Below are 25466 nucleotides of genomic sequence, written 5' to 3' on the forward strand. Positions count from 1 at the left end.
TTTACAAAAGCCATAATGCTGACCCTGAAACCATTTCTCAAGGCCCCAAGGGAATGAAGGCCTCTACTGCTAAGAATCCACTACCTTCCGAAAGAGAGTCAAGATCCTTAGAAAGGTGGGGAAAAAAGGTATATACCTCGGCCACCCTAGCCATGAGGGCCTTAAATTGTCAGTGTCATATGCTTAAATATCAGCAGTTTCTGTTATCACAATTAAGAAATAAAATGTCTCAACCTGAACAACCAGACTTGAAGGAGTTGCAGGATATGATGCATAGTGCAGAACAAGTGGGTAAACACACCTTACAATGTGGCTATGATGCCCTAGAGGCCTCAAGTAGAGCTGCTGTTACAGGACCAGTCATTCGTAGACATGCCTGGCTTAGGGAGCAAATCTTGCCTGATCATGTGAAAGCTAAACTATTAGATGCTCCTTTACAAAAGGATGTGTTATTTGGTACTAATGCTGAGGAGATACTACGGAAAATGGAAGAAAAAGCCAAATCTATGCAAACTGTCAAAGCTTTTCTACAGGTTCAACCACCACGTTTTAGCAGAAATTGGCCTTCTAAAAACTGGTCCTTTCCAGCCACGGACAAGCCCCAAAGAGGTAGATACAGGCACAAGGGGCAGAGGACAATCACAAGGATCATATAGAGGCAGGCAATGGCAAACTCCAGCACCAAGAGGTGGCGAAGACAGTGCACAACAATACAGGAAACAAACCCAATGACTTCCTCCTTTCCATGCCAAGCAAGTCTCAGCTGGCAGCACCCTTGGGAGGAAAGCTGGCATTATTTACAAGAAATTGGCATATTGTCACAACAGACAAATGGATCCTGGACGTTATAAACAGAGGCTACAGATTTCATTTTCACACTCTTCCAAAAATGAGAGGCATGCCAAACCTGCCACACAGTCAAAGGGCAGAGGCACAACTACAAATTTCAAAGCTCATAGACATGAAAGCTATTCAAGAGGTACCTATTCATGAGCAAGGTCAAGGTTTTTATTCCAGGCTATTTCTGGTACCAAGGAAAGGATCCGACTGGAGACCCATTTTGGACTTATCCATCCTAAACACATTCTTAAAATTCAAGATGCTCACATTACAGCAGCTTCTTCCCATGCTGGGCAAGGAGTTTTGGCTGGTAACATTGGACCTCAAGGAGGCATACCTGCATGTCCCAATCAGACAAAGCTGCAGAAGATACCTCAAGATTTCTTGCAGGTTCAATACACTATCAATTCTCTGCATTGCCCTTTGGCTTATCTACTGCGCCCAGAGTATTCACGAAATGCCTGGCATCAGTAATTGCCTACTGCAGACTTCAAGGGATACAAATTTACCCTTATTTGGATGACTGCCTGATCCAAGCGGACAGCAAGCACATACTTCTGGAACATCTGGCTTATGTAACACGGTTACTGCATTCTCTGGGATACACAATCAACAACTAGAAATCCAGGCTAACACCATCTCAGAAAATAACTTTCCTGGGTGCCAACTTGGACACAAACACCCAGATGGCCTATCTTACACCAGAAAAACAGGGGCAACTAACTCAATACTTCAAAATACTAGCAAATTGTACCAGGCTTACTGCAAGGAAAATCCTGCAGGCTCTGGGCTTCATGGCATCTTGCATTCTTTTAATCCCATGTGCAAAGTTGCATATGAGGAAACTTCAATGGTACCTAAAAAACCTTTGGTCTCAGCACAGCCACAGTTTGGAAACAATAATACCAATAATTCCATGTTTGCAAAAGGAATTTCTATGGTGGGCCCAAGCATGTCAAACAAACACAGGTCTCCCATTCTGCAAGCCTCAAGCAAATCAAGTCATCACAACAGACGCCTCAGATTACACCTGGGGGGCGCACATGACAGACAGGTGCATTCAGGGCAAATGGTCCCAAAAGGAAAAGCACCTTCACATCAATCAAAAAAATGCTAGCAGTGATAAATGCAATTACAGCTTTCAAGGACTTCCTGCATCCAGGACAATTATTGATAAGAACAGACAACACCACAGTAATGTGGTACATAAACAAGGAGGAACACATTCATACCCCCTGTGCAGACTAGCCATGACACTTTGGAACTTGGCTCTGGAATGGCAAATCGAACTTCAAGCACAGTACTTGCCAGGTTTGGAAAACAAGCTGGCAGACAATCTAAGCAGAAATATGACAGATCCACACGAATGGAAGTTGCATCCTCAAGTGTTTACAAAGATAATCCAAGCGTGGGGGAGGCCAGACATAGATCTCTTCGCCTCCCACAGGAATCATCAATTGGAAAAGTTTTGTTCAAGGACCTTTCATCCAAAGGCCTGGAGAGTGGACGCCCTTTCATTCAGTTGGACAGCATGGACAGTTTACGCTTTCCCACCTCTGCCTCTTCTGCCCAAGGTGCTCTTGAAAGCAAGAGCAGACAGACCAAGATGATACTGATTGCTCCAGACTGGCCAAGACAACACTGGTACCCACTCCTGAGGAGCCTAACACATACTCCTCCCTGGTCCCTATCTCTAATGCCTCTTCTGCTGACTCAGCACAGCTACAAAACTCTTCACAGTCAGCTGAAAACACTCAATCTTGCTGCATGGAAAATTCCTTAACACCACAACAGACCCTACTCCCCAAAGAGGTGCAGGATGTCATTTTGGAGGCCAGAAGGCCATCTACTAGAAAGGCTTACTCCATAAAATGGAAACGGTTTTGCTCTTGGAATGGAAAAAAGGCCAGGACCCTAGAAAACTGAATTTGCCTCAGGTATTACAGTATCTAGCTGAGCTGCTGAACAGTGGACTTTCATTTTCCTCCATAAAAATCCATGCCTCAGCCATTTCTGCAGAATTCAACACGGATCCACCCTTATTCTCTCACCCACTCTTAAGACAGTTCCTCAGAGGGGCTAAGAATATAAGACCACCAAGGAAACAACCAATACCAGCCTGGGATCTTAATTACATTCTAGAAAAATTAACATTGCCTCCCTTTGAACCAGCTGCCTCAACAGATTTGCAATATTTGTCCTGGAAAACAGCTTTCCTTCTGGCCATTGCCTCAGCTCTTAGGGTTTCGGAACTACAAGCCGTCATGGCTGTGCATCCCTTTCTCATCTTCCATCAGGACAGGGTTTCCCTTCGAACCAACCCGTCATTTATGCCTAAAGTGGTATCCAGGGTAGCTTTAAATCAAGCCATACACTTACCTGCCTTTTACCCCAATCCTCAAAACAAAGGGGAAAGGCTGCTACACTCCTTAGACATCCATAGACAGCTATGTTATTATTTGGACAGAACAAAGCCTTTCAGGAAATCAGAACAACTTTTTGTGTCCTATGCTGTAGGAGCTCAAGGGAAGCCAGTTACCAAACAGACAATTTCAAAATGGATAGGCCACTGCATACGGTTTTGTTACTCCTATCATGGAAAATCTGTCCCTACAGGCATCAGATCCCACTCCACCAGGGCCACAGCTACCTCTACAGCCTTCCTCAGAGGAGTTCCTACCAAAGATATTTTGGAGGCAGCCACTTGGAGTTCTGTGCATACCTTCACAAAACACTACCACCTGCCTTATATTCCAAAACAAGAGCAGGCTTTGCCACTGCTGTGTTGCAGGGCATTCTGGCTCATCCCAGTTCCACCTAGTGCCTACCACCCTGTGCGTAGCTTTGGGATTCTACCCATCTGTGATTACTGCAGCTGTATGCACGATGAACATAGTACAGTTTTGTACCTACCATAAATGTAGATGTTCGAGTGCTAATACAGCTGCAGTACAGTTTTTCCCTCCCTCCTTCCCCTCTTGGTAAAGGCCTAGGGCCTAACCCCTCTTCATACAACCTGATTGGGTTATCCTTCTATGGTATATTTGCTTGCAACTACTGATTTTTGATTATATTGCATTTCATGTATATAAATATAATTTATGTATTGCCTTCCTTCTGGGGGCACCTGACATCTGGGGCAAGAAAGACTGAAGAAAATGGCGTCGGCTGTGTCTTATATACCCCTGCCTCACTGACGTCAGGAAAGAAAGCGACAACAACCGACGCCGGACCTAGACTTTGGAATTCGGCCGACCGAGGACCCGCCTGACGGCAGAAAACCCATCTGTGATTACTGCAGCTGTATTAGCACTCGAACATCTACATTTATGGTAGGTACAAAACTGTACTTTTCCAGTTTTGCTAGTCAGTCTTACCACACTCCCCAGAATGCTCACCAAGTGCATGGCAGTGGTTTCCTCTCACTTAGAAATCCAAACAATTCACATATTCCTTTGTCTAGGCAACTGGCTCCTCATCTCTGCCTCGGAGGAGTCATTCATGAACTTCAGAGACAGCTTGCTGCAACTTTGCCTGTCCGTGGGAATCTCCATTATCAAGGTGTAGTCACAACTGGAGCCCACTCAGATGTGATGTTTATTCAGTGCCATGTGGATACCATCCACAGGTTAGCTAAACTTCCAGAGGAGTGCATTCAGCCAGTTAAAGTCTCTACTCATTGGCTGCTAGATCTACTTCCTGTAATGCATTTCTTGTCCTCAAGATGCTGAGTCTAGTGGCAGTGGCAATTTACTTAGTGCTTACCTGCCAGATACCTCATGAGAATACTGCAGTGAATACTGAAGTTACAGTGGTTACAAGTAACAAATGAAATGAGTAAGTTAATTCAAATAACAGCTGTATGCAGAACTCATTTTCTTTGGTGGCTAGGCAGATGGAACCTCACCCAAAGATTTTTCTTTGCTTTTCCACTTCCCAAGTCAGCAGTTACTGTAACATCTCGGTCCCGGAGTGGGTTCTACAGTGCAGGCAGTTCAAGAAATGTGCTCTTTCCAGGAGGCCTTTTTATACATAAGCAAGCTGAAGATGAAGAGAGGTCTTTCTATTGTTACGGGCATGTCAGGACCTCATTCCCTGGTGTGTGGTTTCCATCCACATAGACATGTCAGTGGTTCTTTATACCAGCAAGCAAGTTGTCACCAGCTCTTAACCATTTGTGAAACTAGGCAATGAGAGTGTTTGACGGGAGATTACTGTATAATGCTTTCTGATTAGAAGTGCACGTGTCTGGTTAATTCAGTTGCCTAGTAGACAGGCTCAGCAGGTGCATCCTGATGTCTCGTAAGTTGTCCCTCAATCCACAGGTAGTGTGGAATTTATTCTGGTGGTAGGAGAAGCCTTGTGATGACCTGTTTGCATCCCCAACCAACATCAGCAACAACTTTTCCCTCATCCTTTCAAAGGGACAGGCCTTGAGGGTTGCTGTTGTCCATTAGTATGTTCTTTACACTTTGCCCCAGCTTCCTCTAATGATAAAATTCATCCAGAAAGCAAATATTTACAGAGCAATAGTCATCCTCATACCCCAGTTTTGCCCCGACAACTGTGATTTCCCTTGCTGTGGCCTCACCTTAAGCAGACAGAATCCCATACTCAAGGATACCATTGTGGATCTCCTCCCCCACCCAGTAGGCTTCACCCACACATCACATATTTGCAGCTATTCACATAGTTACTCCAATTCCATTAGTAGTCCAGAACCAGCATTTCTTGAAAGGGTCTCCCAGATTCTGACAGCATTCCAAAACTGTCTGCGTGTAAACTATGCAAAGGCAATAGGAACAAATCTTCCTTATGTGCCACTTACAGGTTTTCATCCTTTCTTATCCCCTGTGCTATCATCTCTGTTTGATGTAGTATTTAGCTGTTTGACCATAAAAGTGCATTTAGCAGCCACCACCAGTTTCATGAGGGAGTCAACTCTCAGTCCCTAACTTCCTAAAGATTATGCAAAGCCTTCAAAAAGATGCCTTTTATTTAGGATTTTTGTAAAAGATGTCATGCCGATATTGTCAACTTCTTGAGGTTGTATTCCATTCTCTTGCTATGTGGTGTCTCCTTCTGTGCCATGGAAAGGATTTGGAAAGGTTAAGCAGCCAATCTGTGAGTCAGCCCATGATGTTGACCTCAAGTTCTTATCCTAGAAGACTTTCTGGTTATTACTCTAGTCAGAAGAGTGTGAGTGGCAAGCTTTGTCATACAAACCTTTTTAGTTAGTATTCCAAAAATACAGTGTTAGTTATCGGCTTCTGAGGGTGTTTTCAGGCCTACACAGTTATATGTGAAACCTACTTCAGCTTCAAAGGCAAAGACTAAAGCAGCTCTAAAGACAAAGAAACAAGTATAGTATTCACCTGGACAGGTCTCCATGCCTAAAAAACAGATGCTTAAAATGGCAGAAGACCTAATTACTTTGATCAGGGGTTCCAATCCCCCTCCTGATAAGAGGCCTAGGCAAGAATTAGAATATGAATCTTCAGACCAGGTTTCCATTTCCTCTGATTCCTCCTCTGAACAGGATTACTCTTTTCCTCCCTATGAGGATTCTGATGCTGAAGAATCTATCCCTTCAGCCTCTCCTCCTGAGGATTATTCTTTTGGGGAGACGCTGCATACTATGAGGGAGCATTTCCACTGGGAGAGCCAAGATTACTCAGAATCCAAGAAAAGGCTCAGAGACTTCCTTATATTGCATCAGCACAGGCCCCTTGCTATTCCGCCTGTTTTAGACATTGTAGATTATGTATTTTCAGAGTCCAGTCTTTCTCCAGACTCTCTACCACCTGCCCCTGTTAAGCCAGACAGATACTATAGGGTTCCTGATTCACATAAATTTCTTTATAAAAACCCTGCTGCTGACCCAGAAACCATCTCTCAGGGTCCCAAAGGGGTCAAGGCTTCTACTGCAAAAACCCTATCCCCTCTGATAGGGATTCTAGGGCCCTAGACAGATGGGGTAAAAAGATTTATACCTCTGCTACCTTGGCTGTAAGAGCCTTAAATTGCCAATTTCACATGCTTAAATATCAGCAATATCTTATGTCTTTGCTTAAACAGAAAATGTCAGCAAATACAGAATGTGCAGACAAAGAAATGCAGGTTTATTGCATGCAGCTGAACAAGTTGGAAAGCATACTTTGCAATGTGGTTTTGATTCTCTAGAGGCCTCCTGCAGAGCCGCTGTTACAGGTTCTGTCATTAGGAGGCATGCTTGTTTAAAAGAACAAAATCTGCCTGATCATGTTAAAGCAAAATTATTAGATGCTCCTTTACAGCATGATACTTTGATTGATGTTAAAGCAGAAGAGGTGCTGAAGAAAATGGAGGACAAAGCTAAATCTATGCAAACAGTCAAGGATTTCTTGCAGGTACAGCATCCCAGATTTAGCAGGAACTGGCCTACAAAGAATTGGTCCTTTCCACTGTCAGACCACAAAGAGGTACATACAGACGCCCCAGAGGCAGATCACAGCCCCAAGGCTGATACAGGCCTAAACAATGGGGTGCTTCTACCTCCAAGAGCGGAGAGGAAAAATCACAGCCATACAGGAAACAGTCTCAAAGACTTCCCCTTCCAGCACCAAGCACTTATCTTTTGGCAGCCCCTTTGGGGGGGAAACTAGCACTTTTTCACAAAATTGGCACATGATCACCCAGGACAAATGGGTGCTAAATATAGTTTCACAAGGCTACAGGTTCCACTTTCACACCCTGCCAAGGCAAAACGGTATGCCAGACCTGCCACGCAATCAATGGGCAGAGGCACAAAAACAAGTTTCATCCCTCATGGACATGAGGGCCATTCAACAAGTGCCAGAGCAAGAGCATGGACAAGGATTCTATTCAAGACTGTTCCTGGTACCCAGAAAGGACAAATCCTGGAGACCAATACTGGACCTATCTATTCTAAACACATATCTGGATATTCCAAAATTCAAAATGTTGAGACTACAGCAACTTCTGCCCATGTTGGGCAAGAACGCTTGGCTTGTGACTTTAGATCTAAAAGAGGCATACCTGCATGTCCCAAACAGACAAACCATGCAGAAGATACTTCAGATTCAAAGCTGGCTCAGTGAACTACCAATTCTCTGCACTGCCCTTTGGCTTATCTACTGCGCCCAGGGTCTTCACAAAGTGCCTAGCACCAGTAATTGCATACTGCAGACAAAGAGGAATACAAATATATCCTTATTTGGACGACTGCCTCATTCAAGCAGAGAACAAGGACATTCTACTACAGCATCTGGCGTTTGTAAATAGATTACTACCATGCTTAGGGTACACAGTCAACAAACAGAAATCAAAACTAGTACCCTGTCAAGTGATAATATTCCTGGGTGCAAGCTTAAATACAACTGCCCAGATGGCTTATCTCACGCCAGACAAAGACAACTGACTACCTGTTTCAAACTGTTGGCAACAAAGGCCCAGTTATCTGCAAGAAAAATTCTGCAGGCTTTGGGCTCATGGCATCCTGCATTCTACTAATTCCATATGCAAGACTCCATATGAGGAAACTTCAGTGGTACCTAAAAAGTGTTTGGACTCAACATTGCCACAGCCGTTAAACAATAGTTACTCTCATTCCCTGCCTGCAACAGGAGTTTCAATGGTGGGCGAAGGCCTGTCATCAGGACAAGGGACAGCCATTCACTCTACCCCCAGCCACACAGACTTTAACGGATGCATCGGATTATGCCTGGGGAGCCCACATGGCAGGAAGGTGTATTCAAGGCACATGGTGCGCAAACCAAATGCATCTGCATATCAATCAGAAAGAGATGCTAGCTGTTCAAAATGCCCTGACAGCCTTCAAGGACCTTCTTCATCCTGGACAACTACTGATAAAGACAGACAATACCACGGTCATGTGGTACATAAGCAGGGGGGCACTCATTCTTACCCCCTTTGCAGACTAGCCATGACTTTGTGGGACAAAGCATTAACTTACCAAGTACATCTGCAGGCACAATTCCTGCCAGGAAAGGTAAGTACTCTGGCAGACGAACTAAGCAGAAACCTCATGGATCCCCACGAGTGGAAATTGGATCCGCAAGTCTTCAGCATGGTACCAAGAAAATGGGGATGCCCTGACATAGATCTATTTGCATCACGTCACAACTACCAATTAAAGAGATTCTGCACAAGGACTTATCACAGACAAGCATGGAAAGTGGATGCCCTATCTTTCAGCTGGAAAAACTCAACAGTATATGCCTTTCCTCCTCTGCCTCTCCTCCCCAAGGTACTCCTAAAGGTCAGACAGGAGAAGCCAAAAATGATTCTGATTGCCCCAGACTGGCCACGCCAGTACTGGTATCCAATCCTAAGGAACTTGTCTCAATGCCCAGCCTGGACCTTACCTCAAGTACCTCATCTACAGTCCCAGCACAACAATGAGATCCTGCACAGCCAACTCAAGACCTTAAATCTGGCAGCATGGCAGATAATAGTCATACAAAACACACCTCTCATTCAGTTGGTGATAGATGTCATTTTGGAGGCCAGGAGGCCTAGCACTAGAAAATCCTATGCTGGAAAATGGAAGAGATTCTGTGCTTGGAACCAGGCACAAGGAATTGACACTGCTGTACCAAACATTCCTCAGATTTTGCAATACTTGATTGAGATGCTGAACACAAAGGCCTATCTTTCTCATCTATAAAAATTCATGCCTCTGCCATTTCGGCTCATTACAATACAGAGCCTTCAATCTTTTCTCATCCTTTATTAAGGCAGTACCTCAGAGGAGCCAAAAATTTAAGGTCTCCAAGGAGATCACCAATACCTCCATGGGACCTCAATTATGTCTCGGAAAAACTCACCCCTGCCTCCTTTCGAGCCAGCCGCTACAGCTGATATAAAGTTTTTATCTTGGAAAACAGCTCTGCTCCTAGCAATAACTTCTGCAAGACGAGTCTCAGAGCTACAGGCACTCATGGCTGTGGAACCTTTTATCATTTTTTATCCAGACAGGGTTTCTCTGCGGACAAACCCGACATTTATGCCTAAGGTAGTGTCCAGTGTGACCCTTAACCAAACTATTCATTTGCCTACATTTTATCCAAACCCACAGAATAAAGGGGAGAGAATTCTGCATTCTTTGGACATACACAGATAGCTATGCTTCTATTTGAACAGAACCAAAGCTTTCAGAAAGACAGAGCAATTACTAGTGGCATATGCTGCAGGATCACAGGGAAAGGCCATCTCAAAGCAGACTGTTTCAAAGTGGATAGGCCACTGCATTCGTTTCTGCTATTCACAACATGGCAAGCCTGTACCTAAGGGCATTAGGCCACATTTCAACCAGAGCAGCAGCCACTTCAGCAGCCTTCCTTAGGGGGAGTACCAACCAATGGCATTTTAGAGGCTGCTACCTGTAGTTCAGTGCACACCTTCACAAAGCACTATCACTTACCACTCTACTCTAAATCCAGGGCAGGCTTTGCCACTGCAGTTCTGCAGGGCCTAATAGCCTCTCCTAATGCTATTTAGCTCCAACCTCAGCTTTGGTATTCAACCCAATTGTAATTGACTGCAACAGTGAAACACGAAGAACATAGTACAGTTGTGTACACTTACCATAAATGTAAATGTTCGAGTGTATTCACTGTTGCAGTCCGGGTTACCCACCAGCCATCCCCCTTTTTCTTTGCTGGAACTTATCTGTATTTCTCTATTCTGTACAACCTATGTGGTGTATTTGCTTGTAGATGAAGGCAAAATATTTACTTTGCTGCATGCATGTTTTATTGACATATTTTTAGCCTACCCTTTTGAGGGCACCTGACATCTGGGGCAAGAAAAACTGAAGAAAATGGCGTCAGCTGCATCTTTTATATCCCTGGCGCAATGACGTCAGTGAAGAGGCGACAGCAACCGACGCCGAACCTAGACTTTGGAATTCAGGCTGACTGAGGGTAGCCTGCCAGCAGGATAACCCAAGAGTAATGACTGCAACAGTGAATACACTCGAACATCTACATTTATGGTAGGTCCACAACTATACATTTGCTGTGTTCAAGGCTTGTGGTAAAGCAGTCCCATGATGTAAAGTGGAAGTAGTGTATAGTAATGATTTAACAATGTGGTAAGTATGCAACTGTTACGCATCTTAGATTTCTTTGCCAATTAATGTTCATTGGTTAGCTCTGTAAGTTTTTTTTTCAGTGTTACGATTTTAGAGATGTTAAAAGTTAATGCATGGAATCCTGTAACCAGCTACACCTTTGTGTGAATCAGATGTGTCATGTAGTGTGTTATATTCTAAGTTATTTTGATTTGAAGTAATGAATCTTTGAAATATTTTGTCTGTATTTTGTACTCTCTCTCTCAATTATTAAGCAAGTCTTTGAGTTGTTGATAGCTTAGCATACTGCTTTAAGCTGCTATTCATTTAGAGACTTTTGATTCAGATTTTTTTGTGCTCAAATACAGACCTAGAACATCTGATGCAGGCTCGTCAGCAACTGTTAACCACTGCTAAACGCTGGGATTCTACTTGTAAGACTGTAGTGGAGTTTGAGGCTAATGAAGCTTCAGACATTGAAAGGAGCCTCCTTGCACGATATCAGATTCCTCTTTCAGCTGATCAGCTTTTCACACAGTCTGTGCTAGACAAATCCTTGACCAAGGATAACTATCAGTCACGGTTGCATGACCTTCTTTACATTGAGGAAATAGCACAGTACAAAGAAGTAAGCAAGTGAGTATTTTGTTTAGAAATGTATGACTTATAATACTTTCCACATGATAGAATGATGTGTAGGATTGTTTTCCTTTTACTACAAAACCATGCACATACAGCTATTTTTCCTTTATAGTTTTTGCTGTTGTGAATTTGGTGGTGGTGGTTTGCGTATGACATTGACTTTTTATATAAAAATAATGCTTGTGAATTTCTGAAGCTGTGCGTTTTGGTATTTTGTCAATACCGTTTTAAAATGCTGCTTATAAAGGGTTCATACCACTTGGAGTGTCTGATGTAATAAAAGCATTGCAAAGTGCCCTATTTTCAGAACTGTCGTAATCCTCTAATTCCTGTTCATGGTCCATTAAGCTCCCAACGCACCACTGTTTCTGTTAACAATACTTCTGTCAGTTATTTATTTGGGAGGGAAAGAGGACGAGCATTAAGTTGGGTAAGTTGCTTCTTCCCTCAGAACAAAGTGGGTTATTATTACTTGATTTGAAGGGGAGGGCTCCACAATTTAAGGACTAGGATTTTAGATGCAGGCTGTTAAGGAGAATAATAAGCATACCGAATATTATATTCACAATGCAGCAGAAAGTATTTTGAAAACTAAGCCATCACAGGAGTGAAGAACGAAGATTTTATCAACAGGGATGACTGCAAATAAGGTCATCTAAAATAAGCAAGAGGGAGTTGGAATTTAATGGAGAAAATTAGTAAAGGAACCAAGATCTCGGGAGCAAATAACTAGGGAAGGGAAAATCTCAGAGTGGGATAAAGCCAAGCCAACGTTTAGATGGCAGGTTGGTTTGATAACAGATTGTAGGCAAAGAGGAAGGATTTAGGGACTGTTAAATGAAAGACCAGCTGTGGTTAAATTTATTGAGTCTACAACAAACGTTCTGGTTAAAAAGGGTTAATTAGTAGGACATGCATAACTGTAAGAATCAGTCAGAAGAGGATAGAATAGACAGTGAAATGAGAATGGGAAGGCAAAATAAAAAAGGAACTATGGGAAAACATTTGTGGCTTCCAAGTATGCAGCAAAATCTCGAAGGTTTAGGATGTTTGCGTATGTATTTTCTACCTCAAATAGATTTGAGATTACATTTCTACAGGTAAACTCTTGTTGGAGGCATGATGAGAAAGAGGGGTTGAGAACGAGATCCTTGCAAACATGTTTGGGAATGTAACAAGGTGGTAGATTTTAAAAATTCCGTAAAGGGTACTTATTCAGCAATGTTGGGAGAGCAAGCTCCAAGGAAATTATTCTTATGAGCCTAGTATATAGAAGCTGACTTACCTAGATTTAGTAAGGTCATAAATTAAATGCTGTTGACTGCCAAAAATTCAATTATTAGAAAATAAAATTCAGAAATCTAAACCAATTGTAGCATAATTATTGAATGTTGTGACGGGCATAAAAGAATTAGAGGCTGTATCTTTAGAAAAGGGAAGATGCAAACTGCATACAAATAAAAAGAATCTGTAGGAACAATATATGCAAAATGTCCAGGAGGAAGAGTGAAATTTTAGGGAAGGCTGGAGCTGAGTGTCCTATATAACGTTAAATTGAATAACTGTTAAAGAAACCATATTTGTATTACATATGAAAAGGAAATATTTTTGGAAAATTTTGTTTTTTTTTACTGCATGTGTGCTATGCCACTGTGTAGTGGGTGAAGTTAAAAAAAAAAAAGTTACAGTTAATATTTCAAACATGAGTGTTCCCTGTTACGACCCAAGACCTTGGACTTATTCCATTATGATAGTGTAGTCTCTTGACTAAATGGAAGTGCTCTTGTGTTAGTGTCTGAGAAGGATGTGGATGGCTGATAGGAGATTGAGTGTGTGTTCAAGATACCAGTGATGTGTTCTGAGCAAAGTGATCAGGTGCATTACCATCCATTTCACTGGTCCCTACTGGTTCATATTAGCCATCTTTTTTGACCGTTTTACAAAGAACCCACTATGTGTGGGAGCAGTAAAAAGTACAGTATTCCCCTCAGATAATCCTATGAAATGAGACCATCCATAGTTAGTCATTCATTTAATGGGTCTTTGTTCGGGTACCGAAAAATAAACCCAAATGAAAATATCGAATGGAAGACGGCAAAACCGACCATTACCGAACAGCGACATCATCGAAAATAAATTCATCGAATGGCCATAGTTGAACAATAACCAGTAAGTAATGCGATGCTTGAGGTAAGTGAAGAGAAAGCTTGTAAATTTACCCTATTTCTCCCCAGTAGTGCGATCTCAAGAGTTGGAATGCACATATATATATATATATATATATATATATATATATATATATATATATATATATATATATATATATATATATATATATACACACACACACACACACACACACACACACACACACTTGGGGGGGGGGGTTGTGGGGGGATGTTGGCTGACTATGGCCATTCAGTGACTTTTTTTGATGTCTTTCTTTGGTAATTGTCAGCTTCACTGTCTTTTGTTCAGTGTTTTCGCCATTCAGGTTTTTTATTTTTCAGTAGCCGAACATAGACCCCATTTAACGGCCTCAGGTGTTGGATGAAAACCAAATTTTTGTACTGGTCAGCCAGATCCTTGATTAAACTTTTTGTTGTCACTTAATTTTTTTAAACAACTTTATTTTTTGCATCTAAACTTTGTATCCTAAATATAAACATCATTCATATGCCGTCATTATTGCCAGTTCTCCAAGGACATTTTTTTTTTTGCTTTACATATTTATTTTATATCTGCCAACCATCCCTTGTTTTGATTTGATTGAAAGCACATAGATGTTAAGCGTAGTCCTGTCAGCGTTCTCATCTCTTATTCTGCATTTCTTTCATAATTTTCAGTATGTCTGCTAATTTTGGTTTAGTGTTTGATTTTCCACTTTAAAATGATTGTTTCTGTTTTTTTTTTTCTTTTTTGTTGCCAACATCAGTAAACTCTGCAGAGCCTTCCTGTACATTGACATCTGTAAATCTAAAGTCCAAACTAAATAATTAATTTACTTGTAGCTACTTGTTCACCCAGTAGTTGTACCAGGATAATTTATTGTGTGCATTTGGAATCTGTCAAAACACGTTGCCAGTTTCCTGTCGTACCTCATATGTCCAGCATCTACTCTCTACTTGTGTTCTTCTTGAGGTGTAAAATGTGCACAAATATTTCCACACAAATAATCTGAGTCACCTATGTTTAACACCTTTATTAAATTATCACTTGACACAGGCATTAGGCATTTCCAGTCCCTCTACTATTCCCCCTATCCTTGCTGCCTTCTTAGATGCTTTTGCATCCTCTAGCAAGACCTTGACTCTCAACTTCCGGCACCTAAAAAAGGGACAGATTTTATAAGGTGCATGCAGACTAAGTATTTATTCAGAGCACCTTCAGCTGACCCATCAGTCATCACTGAATCCTCTGACAAACACTCAAGGCTTCTTCCTTCTACCGCCCTGCTACCCACTGACAAGGACAGCAGGCTTTTGGAGAGACTAGGCAAGAAAGTATACATGTCTGCCACCCTTGCATTCAGGGCAATCATCTACCAAACCCATATGACAAAATACTCATTAGAGCTCTTGTCACAGCTGGCTAAAATAATATCTGAGCTACCCGATTCCAAGAACAAAACCCTAGCTACATCCCTGCTGGCTACTACCTCCCAGGTCACCAGGCACTCGGTCAGATGTAGCTGTGATGCCATAGAGGCATCCACTAGGGCAGCTGCCTCTGGGTCTGTCCTTATGAGATTTGCATGGCTTAGACTGCAACTTTTGCCAGAGGATATCAAATCCAAGTTGATGGATGTTCCCTTGGACAATGAAACCCTGTGTGACACTGCGGCTGCTGAACTCTTCAAAACCTTGCAAGAGAAGGGGAAGGAGATGAAAGACCTAAAACACCTCCTAGTTTCTTCTGCCCCAAAATTCCAGAGAAGTTATCCCTCTAAACCAGCCTTTGTCAGGAGGTAATCGAGACCAGCTCAACCAAAGATGGAGATCTGGAAAGAGGCAACAATCCTTTAGGACTCCACAACAAACCCAACCTCCAAAACAGCCCTTTCCAGTCAGACCAGGGTCCGTCTGACTACATGGACCCTATTGCCCCTCGTCCCCTTTCAAGTACTGCTTGGGAAAATGCTACGGAAGACTCTTGGGTACTTTCTATCTTAAAAAAGGGATACTTCATGGTCTGGGAGTCACTACCACCGTTCAGGGGTATCCCCCAACCACCCAAAGAGCAGCTACCACTGTTCCCAACTGTGCTGCAAACACTTCTGGAGCAAGGTACCATCCAACATGCCCCCGCCCATCAAAGAAGAAAGCCGGGTTTTCTGTTACCAAGGAAAGAAGGCCCATGCAGACCCATTTTAGACCTTTCTTTCCTAAACACCTACCTGAAGGTCCCTTATTTCAGGATGCTCTCCTTACAAACTCCTCAACTGTGCCATCTGAATCCTTCTTTTCCTGGGATTCACTATAAATTAAATTACCAAAAAACAGCCCTCACCCCAACACAGGACCAGATTTTTATGGGATGCAGGATTCAGATAGACCTTATGAAGGTTTCCCTCCCCACCCAGAAGGTCCAGGACCACATTGCCTTCTTTCAAAATCTCATTCCTCTGTCCCACATTTCAACCAGGACCTTTTTCAGGACCCTGGACTTTATGGCCTCTACCATCCCAATCCTCCTCCTGGCAAAAATCAGAAATGCACATGAGGAAATGGCAATGGTACTTGAAATCGGTGTGGACTCAGTATGCATACTCGCTGGAGTTCCAAATTCCCCTTCTCTGTTTGAAGTAAGAAAGAAATCGGTGGATTCAACAACTCTGTACTAATCCAGGCCTCCCACTCCATCCTCTTCCTCCAGTACAGGAAATTTACACATGCTTCAGACACAGGCTGGGAGCAACCTTCGGTACCATGAAAGCCTAAGGCACCTGGTAACCCTCTCAAAGAAAAGATAACATAAAAGAAATGAGAGCACTACTCTTGTCATGTCAGGCCTTTCAGTCTCTCCTCACCCCAGGGCCCTTAAAAGTTTTAACAGACAGCATGACAGTGCTGTGCTGTGTAAACAAAAAGGGGGGAACCAGGTCTTAACCTCTTGTGCAGACTGGCTGTACAGGTATGGGAGCTGGTAGTCAAATTGCAGACACCCCTTCAGGCTGTATACATTCCCTCCATCATGCATGTTTTGGCGTACACTCAGCAGGTCCAAAACACAAACCCACCAATGGATGCTTCACAGGGATGTGTTTTGGGGTATTGTCCACTAATGGTGTATTCCACAAGTGGGTGTCTTTGCCTCCCTCATTAACCGACAACTTCCTCAGTTTTGTGCCAACGACCCGACTGGAAAGTGGACGCCCTCAGCATTTCATGGAAATGGATGTTCCTGTATGCATTCCCTCTGCTACCACACATCCCAAGAGTCCTTCTGAAAATTCAGCAGGACAGGCCAGAAATCTTTTTGATGACCCCCTTTTGGCCAAGACATTGGTTCCCCTTACTCCTGCATTTAGCCAAGGGCTTTCACCACAAGTTACCCCACAGAGTGTACCTATTTATACAACACAAGGGCACCCTCATTCACCCCCACTTGTCAGCTCTGCAGATGACACTGTGGGTGATGGGGCCTTGATTCTTTTCAGACACCTTTTTTAGAGGATATGTTCAGGGTACTGCAGGAGGTCAGGAAACCCAACACAAGGAAATCTTACTTATCCAAATGGAAAAGATTTTCTATATGGTGTCTCTCACGTAATATGGACCCACTAACAGTGGACGACCCTACAGTCCTGTCATACCTGTGTAAGTTGCTGGATGCTGGGCTAACATATTCTTCAGTGAAAAAGTGCACGTGTCAGCCATCTCTAACGCTCACCTGTCTTGGCTTCCAGGTTGGAAGCCAAACAACTCCTGAAAGGCATCCTTCACATGAGACCTCTTAGGAGACCAGCTCCACCTCCCTGGGATCTTAACTTTGTCTTGGAAAAATTGACCCTGGCTCCCTTGAGCCAGCAGCTTCTACCTCTAAAATTTTCCTTCTGGAAAACATTCTTGCTTCAGGCAATCACATCTGCCAGAAGGGTTTTGGAATTACAGGCCCTTATGGCTTTCCCTCACATCCTAGCCTTCTGTAAGGGCAACCACCCCCTCCTTTATGCCTAAGGTGGTCAACAAGTTATTAAACCAAACAATCCACCTTTTTCCCTTCTCCCCAAACCTCTGCAGAAAGAGTTACGCACACTTTGGATGTACACAGACAGCTTAGGTTTTATCTAGACAAAACCAAGAGCATCTGGAAGTCTGACCAGCTGTTGTCTCCTTTCACCCTAGAGCCCTACGACTCCCAATCACTAAACAGACTGTTTCCAACTGGATTTCTAAGACTATCTTCTGCTGTGAACACCTCAGGGCTCATTCTGTCAGAGCCATGGCTTTATCTGGTGTCGCTTTCAAAGGATAGGACATCAATTCCATTTTAGAGGCAGCTGCTTGGTCATCAGTCTATACCTTCAAGCATTACAAACTGGACAGCATTTATAAATCCAGGGCAGGATTCGCTAGGGTCATTCTCCACAGCTTCCTGGAAAGCTCCTCTGCTCCTACCACCTCACTCTCCTTCTCCTCATGAGCTTTTGCATTCTCCCTCATGTAAAGAATACTGCAACAGCGGAATAGGAGGACATAGAGTAGTTGTGTAAAATCTTACCATAATGTTAGATGTCCTTCTCTGTTGCATTACTCTATCCCACCCTCCATCCTCCTGCATTTGTTCTTTCTTGGATGTACCTAGCCTACATACCTAATTCTCAAGCGTTCTCCCTGGGCCACTCAGTTCTGAGGATGGTGCATGCGTACATCACTTTTATAGCCTACGGCCAATGGACTACATGCGATGTACCTCGCACACTGCAACAAAGAAAAAGGACATCTACCGTTATGGTAAGATTTTACACAACTAATCTTTATTTTGTATAATTATCATCAGTCCAAAATTACATATACTGTTCAGTTCCTGCCTTCCCTGATGTGACTATATGAGGTGTTGCCAGTTATGCCAGGATGGGTGTATAACATATGCCAGCATAGCTAGTTGGAGTTTTGTAAAGAATTGTATGTCATTTATATATCAAACTGATTTGTACAGTTGCTTGTGTTGAAAATGTATATGTAAAGATGTTTGTGTTAATGTACCAACAGTGGGTCCTGCTAGACAGAAAAAGAAGTACATCTGTATGTCAGACCGTATAGTAACTGTTGAAATTAATACATTGTAACAGAGGATACTGGAAGAGAATAGGTTAATCCAAGTCCATCTAACTTTGAAAAATAGTTTGAAATTAAATTACTTAGTACAAAGCCATAAAGATTGCATCTCACAGGTCTCAATGCAGCCAGAGACAAAAAGTCTGTACCAAGGAAGCCTTCTGTATTGCCTTTAGCAGTGAACTAATTGCTACTCTGGAAGGGTGGAAGTTTTAAATTGTTTTATGACTTCCAGAAGCTGCAGCAGATCTTAGCAGAGCTCTATGCATGTGTATTATTGACACACACGTGCTAGATTCTGGTTCAGTTGCTAGAAAAGGGGGTGGTGTCGGAACCGGAAGTCAGATGACCAGATGTGTGATGTCATTCTGTAATTTAGATCTAAAATGATTATTTAATACTAGATAAGACAGCAGTCTCAAAACAGTCTGTTTTTGAAACCTGATATAGAAGGATCCCTCATCCACTTCATCTTACCTTGGTTTAGTAAATAACGGGAAGAGTTATTCTTGAGGTTAGCACTGTTTTTTTCTGTATCTGTGTAAATCTATTCATCTGTGTTATTTTAATATTTAATGTGATTGAAACTCAGGTGTTTATTGTAACTAAATATTTAGTATTTTCATGTTATTTTATTACTAAATATATTTATTTTTTCATTGTGGCTGGTCCTTTAGAGAATATTTTAATCTTTAAGAGTACTTCTATTTGGTGACACTGTGACCATTTCTGAGAGCTTTGTTGCATTGGTCAAATGCCATCATTTGTATTAATAATTTGCCTCAGTATAATTGCGTGCCCTTGTAATAGCCTTAGAGTAGCTGGAGTTGGAGTGTCTGGTGGCAGTAACTACCTTAAAGTCTGGGCAGAGGGACATGCTAGTAAATCTGTGACAGCTTTTCCCAGGTGTGTGTGTGTGTATGCAAATCAGGGAGACACAGCACTAGTTTCACAGAGAGAGAGTGTTGGAAGACTTGGCTTGGAGAGACAGCTGAGGACTCAACTCCACAGCTGTGCCAGTGGGGAAGTCTTATTGGGGGCGTGGAGAGAAATGGGGAAACTCAGACCCTGACTGAATGTGTTCCCTGTATGCTATTAAGGGAAATTGTGCTTGATGCAGAGAGCTGCATCTGGCAGTACTGTGTGCATCTATTTTTGTTCCAAGTGAATGTTCCTCACCAGTGTCAGTGGTGAGGATTCAGACTCCATGATTACTGGCTCGGGGGGGGGGGGAGGGGCATACCTCTCAACTGTCCCTGATTTTTAACTCAAATTTTAGATCTGTCCCTCTTAATCCCTCTTAAAACTAGTGACTTTTGGAGGAAAGGTGGTGAATTACACTTAATGAATAATGACAATAATTAAGAGTTATAGACTTCTTTTTCTTCAGAAAATGTGTATTAATTCATATGCTCTGATTCTGTCAATGTTTCAAGTTAATAGTACTAATATTTTAAGTGATTTTTTCATGACTTGTCCCTGATTCTGTTGAAATTTGTCCCCGACTGGTTGAGAGGTCTGGGGGGGTGGGGGGGGTGGAGTCACACCTTAAACTCACTCCCCCTTCTCAGGAACATTATTCTGTTTGTATTTGTTTATTTCTATGTGTTTTGCCCCTACCCTTTTCTAAAGATCCCACTTCTTTTTTTTAAATCTCTGTTGCAATATTAAATACTTAAAGTACATTTATTTAGACTTAATTTCCATTTTCTAGTAATTGCTTTTTTTGGCAACCACCAGAGTTGTACTTAAGGGTCTTACTTATGTGTAGGCAGTTCAGACCATTTATCTAAGCTCAAAAAAATCATTTAGGATGATAGGGATCATAGGAGGTTACTAGGCTAATGGCCCTGGGCCCCTTATAAGCCCTAGCCAAGAGTTTATCCCCATAAAAGAAACCTCAGTCAGTACCTGTCACCCTTGTCAATAAGGGACAAAGGTAGAACCCCTGGGACAAATTTATGGTTTCCCATCCACTCATCAAGGTTGGGTTTGAAGAGGGTTAGTGAGGTACTTTGTTTGACATGTATGGGAAATGTATTCCAGAGATGGGGCAGCCTCTGGGAGACAAACCCGTCTTTAGCAGGTTTTGTTTGTCACATATTAGATTTAGGCCTATCAAGCCGGGTAATGCACGAGGAGTTAGACTTAAGGGTATGGAGCATTTCAAGTAGGGCAGGGCCCAATATTGCCTTGTATGCGAGAGACCGATCACCTCTGAGCAATCTGTATGATACCAAGTAGAGTGATAGTGATTTAAGCCTGTCCCCATAGGATAGGTGTTGGAGGCCATGGATTCTCTTTGTGAAGTATTTCTGTGGCCTTTCCAGTTGGTGCAGGTGTTTGGAGTGGTACGTTCCAAATGGGGCATTGTACTCAATTATAGGTCTAATAAGGGAGGAGTACAGAGAGGTAATAACCTCCTTTTTTCTGGATGCAATCCCTTTACTTATAAGATGAGCCAAGTAAAAGGCTTTTCTGACCACCACCACCACCACCATAAGATGGTCGAAAGCAAGATTGTTGTCAACCTGAGTACCCAGGTTTCTCACCACAGGTTGTGTGCTTAGGGGGTTGCCATTGATGTGATGATCACTAGGGACCGTGTTTTTGCTGAATGGTACAATAATGCATTTTTTTGCATTTAATTTAAGGCCATGACTTTGACACCAGTTATTTGTAGCTGTGAAGACCCTCTTGCAGTATGTTAGCATCAATCGGGGAGTCAGTGACAGCACCCAACTTAGTCATCCACAGACTTGGTCAGCCACAGGCCCTTTGTCTTTGCCTGGATCTCTGAGAAGTATATGCCAAACAGTAGGGGTCCCAGGACAGATCCCTGGGGAACACCACTAGTGACAGGAGGTGGCAGTGCCTATTTTGACCTTGTGGGTCATATCTGTGAGCCAGTTGGCCACCCATCTGACTAGATAGGGATTAACACCAAGTTGTGCTATCTTTTTGATGATGCCCGAGTGGGGGATTGTCAAAGGCCTTGGCCAGGTCAAGGTAAGCTGTGTGTACTGACTTTCCCTCGTCCAGGGCCTTGGTGACAGTCTCAAAGAAGTCAGCTAGGTTCAGTAAGCAAGATCTCCCCCTGACAAATCTGAATCAGGTGGGGTCGGGTGCTTGGAGATTGTCTCTGTCCTTGTTTATGAGATCCATAATAATACGCTCCATGACTTTACAGATCAGACTTGTCAAGCTAATGGGGCTGTAGTTTCCCAGGTCAGTAGTGGCACCACCTTTGTGCAAAGGGATAATGGCAGTTCTCCACTCTGTTGGAATGAAGCCTGTAGTTAGGCTGTGGTTGAATAGAGTGCTCAATGGCGAAGCTAGTTTTTACTGGAGATGGTGCATAATACAGCCTGGGATACTATCAGATCTCATGGAATATGTGTTCTTTGCCTTGGATAGGGCCTTTAACACTTGATCTACAGAGATGTGAGGTGTGGGACAAGTAGGGGATGTCGACTGGGTCTTTGGGGGGGGGGTGATAAGGGGGTGAAGTTTGCACTGAACCGATCAGCCAGCAGGTTGGCTAAGTCAGCAGGATCAGTTTAAGTGGTACCATTAAGTATTAGTTTGGAACAAACTTGGGCTTTGCAATGGAGGTTCCTAGCGTAACTGAAGGACTTGTGGTTTCCCTTTGTTTTGGAGACTAGTTTCAACTCATAATTGGCTTTGGAGGTTTTCACTAGTGATCTAATTTACTTGTTGAGGCAGAGGAGGGAGCTTTTCCGATTTGGAATTTGTTCCTTTTTACCCTTGGACAACAGTTTTTCTTTTGTTGTAAAGCCTGTTGATAGAGGATGTCCACCAGACAGGTTTGTGTTTCATTGAGCAGATTTTAGTTCTGTTTGGTATGGCAGAGTCCATGCTGTTGTGCAGATGCTTTTATACTGCACTGGTGTACTGTTCAGCATAGTTGTCTGCATCCTCTGAGGGGGGTGGTGGTGTGAAGCTGCAGATACCCTCCCTTAGGAGGTTGTAGTCCGCTTTTGAGATGTTTTTTTAGCCTAGTTATGGCTGGGTAGGGGTTGGGTGGGATAGAAACTTCGAATGAGACAGAGGATCTGATCTCACCAGGGAAGAACATACAATGGGAGGGGTACAGTGGTTGCCCATGTTGGTGAGAACCAAGTCCAGTATATTATCTCCCTTTGTGGGGGATAAGACCAGCTGATCTAGTGCGTTAGAATTGAAGTCAAGGCATCGCTGAGTGAGTCCATTAGTCCAGGAATAGTTTACCCAGTCTATGGTTAGTTAGTTGAAGTCCCCAAGGATCAGGGTGTTAGGGGGTACCTTAATGGTGTCAAGTAGGTCCAGGTAGGAGGTGTGGGTGTCCTGAGACATGGAGAGTATAGGGTCTGTAGCTGGCTATAACTTGGATGGGTGTCTTGCCAACTCTCAGTTGCACCTGTCATGTTGGTAAACCAGTCTGGAAGTGTGCCTGTCCTTAATAAAGATAGAGAATCTACCACCCTTAGTCCTTCTGACTTCAGTTTGGTGTTGGAAAGTGTGTAATGAGGTATAGCCTGGTAAGGCAGGTGGGCTCTCTGCAGCTCTGAACCAAGTTTCCGTGACTGCAAAGACATCGGATCTTCCAGTGTGAGGAGAGCCTCCATTGAGCGCATTTTCAGATTAATGCTCCTAGCATCGAGCAGCATGACCTTCAGTTTGCTTTTTGACAGAGCTTTTATGTTTGAAGATTTGTCTGTGGGACTTGGCCTAAAAAAGGCACAATGGGGGGGAGGTAAGAGCTTTGGCCAAAATACGGAACCCTAGGGGTGATAGGTGGAGGCCATCTCTGGCAAAGCATCATGGCCTGTCAACCATGTCAGCCCAGGCAGACAAATGCTGGATCCACTTAGAAAGACACCAGAAACTAAGCCAATTGTTGAAGTCAAACATTTTTGTTAGTATTGTGGTGGTATTCTTGGTGAAAGCAGGATGATGCTTAGGACTAGGGTCATACCTGCCTCTGGAGCACATACTCTTAGAGCTCATTCATGTCTCTCTTCATATAGTCCAGGGAGGTACATCTCAAGTCATTCACACCAACATGGACAATGAGAGTGTCATACTTGTACCTGTTGTGGAGAGACTTGAGTGCGTGTGTGATGTGGCAGATTCTAGTGCCTGACAAACAGCTGACCGTGACCACTTGCTTGTTGAGCTTATTGTGGGGGGACATCGGTGTGTCACACTATCGAGTCGCCAATGACTAGTATGATGATCTTCATGTTTCACTGTTGCAGTCCTGACACTTGGGTTATCTGCCTGCAGGTAGCCCTCAGTCGGCCCGAATACCAGAGTCTTGAGATTTCTGCATCAGTTGCTGTCGCCTCTTCCATGACATCAGGTCATCAGGGGTATAAAACATGCAGCCGACGCCATTACATTAGGTTTTCTTGATGAGAAGGAGGCCAAAGCAAAAGCAGTTCGCAAGTGCCGGTCGGCCGCTACCTGAAATTTTCGTTTTTTTTTTTTTTTTTTTTTTTTTTTTTTTTTTTTGAGTTTCAGACCTGAAGTCTTCTAAAGCCAAGTACCCCATTGGGGATTTTTTTTTCTTGCTCTCACTGATGTCAGAAAAATTAACAATTGTCTTGCCTGTGGAAAGCAAATACCTCTCAGACATTTTCATTTTTACTGCATCACCTGTTTAGACCAAGACCACGACGTCCTTCACTGTCGGTTTTGTGCTTTAAACCCGAACCATTTGTCTGGCTATTTTTGTAGCTAAATTCTTTTGCTCATATTCTCCATTTTCTGAAATGGCTTTGGTAAGCAATCTGACTACCGATCTTCCAAAAAAGCTCAAAGACAGAGACAGACCACATAGGTCAAAAACTGTCAGTGACGCTTCCGCTAAGCTAGTTGCCAGTCCGCCGGTACTCAGTGAGGTGCCTTTGCAGCCCCTGATGCCCGCTTCTACAGATTCGCAGGCCTCTGCTGAAACCCATTCGGAGTCCAGTATACCGCGAGATGCTTCTTTGACTATAGAACATGCGGATGTCTCTACCTTAGTTGGGTCCGGAGCCGCTGTGCAGGCACCGGCTTCTGAGGGTGTATTCCAACCTACCGATATTCATATTAAACTGACAAATTCATTTCCAACTAAAACTACTGATTTTCTCAGGCCCAGAGTTCGCACTACGTCTAGAAAACCGGCGTCCAAAGTGCATGCTCAAGCTCCCATGCCACAAAAACAAATGCTTAGAATGGCTGAAGACCTTATTACTCTAATTAGGGGAAGCCAGCCTTCCTCTGCCAAAAGACAAAGAATTGAATTTCCATCTGATTCTACAGACCAGGAGTCTGGTGACTTTGACCCTGCTGATTACCAGGACATACCCTTATCTCCCTATGAGGACTCAGATGCAGAGGAATCCATTTCCTCTGCCTCCCTTCCAGAGGATTTTTCTTTTGGTGAAACCTTGCATACCTTAAGAAAGTATTTCTGCTGGGACTATCCGCAGTCCAAAAAGATATTAAGGGAATTTTTAGATTTGCCTCAGCACAGGCCTCTAGCTATACCTATATATCTACTGGATATTGTAGATGATTTCTTCTTGGAGTCCAGTCTTACTCCTGACACCTTACCA

General features: G+C 43.1%; 1 protein-coding gene across 1 annotated transcript in view; it reads left to right on the plus strand.

Annotated features, from left to right (window-relative positions):
* Nucleotides 1-25466, plus strand: part of HELZ (helicase with zinc finger) — a 3197037-nt gene that overhangs the window by 833681 nt on the left and 2337890 nt on the right. Inside the window, exon 6 of the mRNA XM_044085095.1 lies at nucleotides 11305-11572. Coding sequence (XP_043941030.1) covers nucleotides 11305-11572 — 268 coding nt within the window. The remainder of the gene's footprint in view (nucleotides 1-11304; nucleotides 11573-25466) is intronic.

This window comes from Protopterus annectens, chromosome 10.part0 (assembly GCF_019279795.1).
Source record: "Protopterus annectens isolate FY-2018-M chromosome 10.part0, PAN1.0, whole genome shotgun sequence".
Classification (NCBI taxonomy): Eukaryota; Metazoa; Chordata; order Ceratodontiformes; family Protopteridae; genus Protopterus; species Protopterus annectens.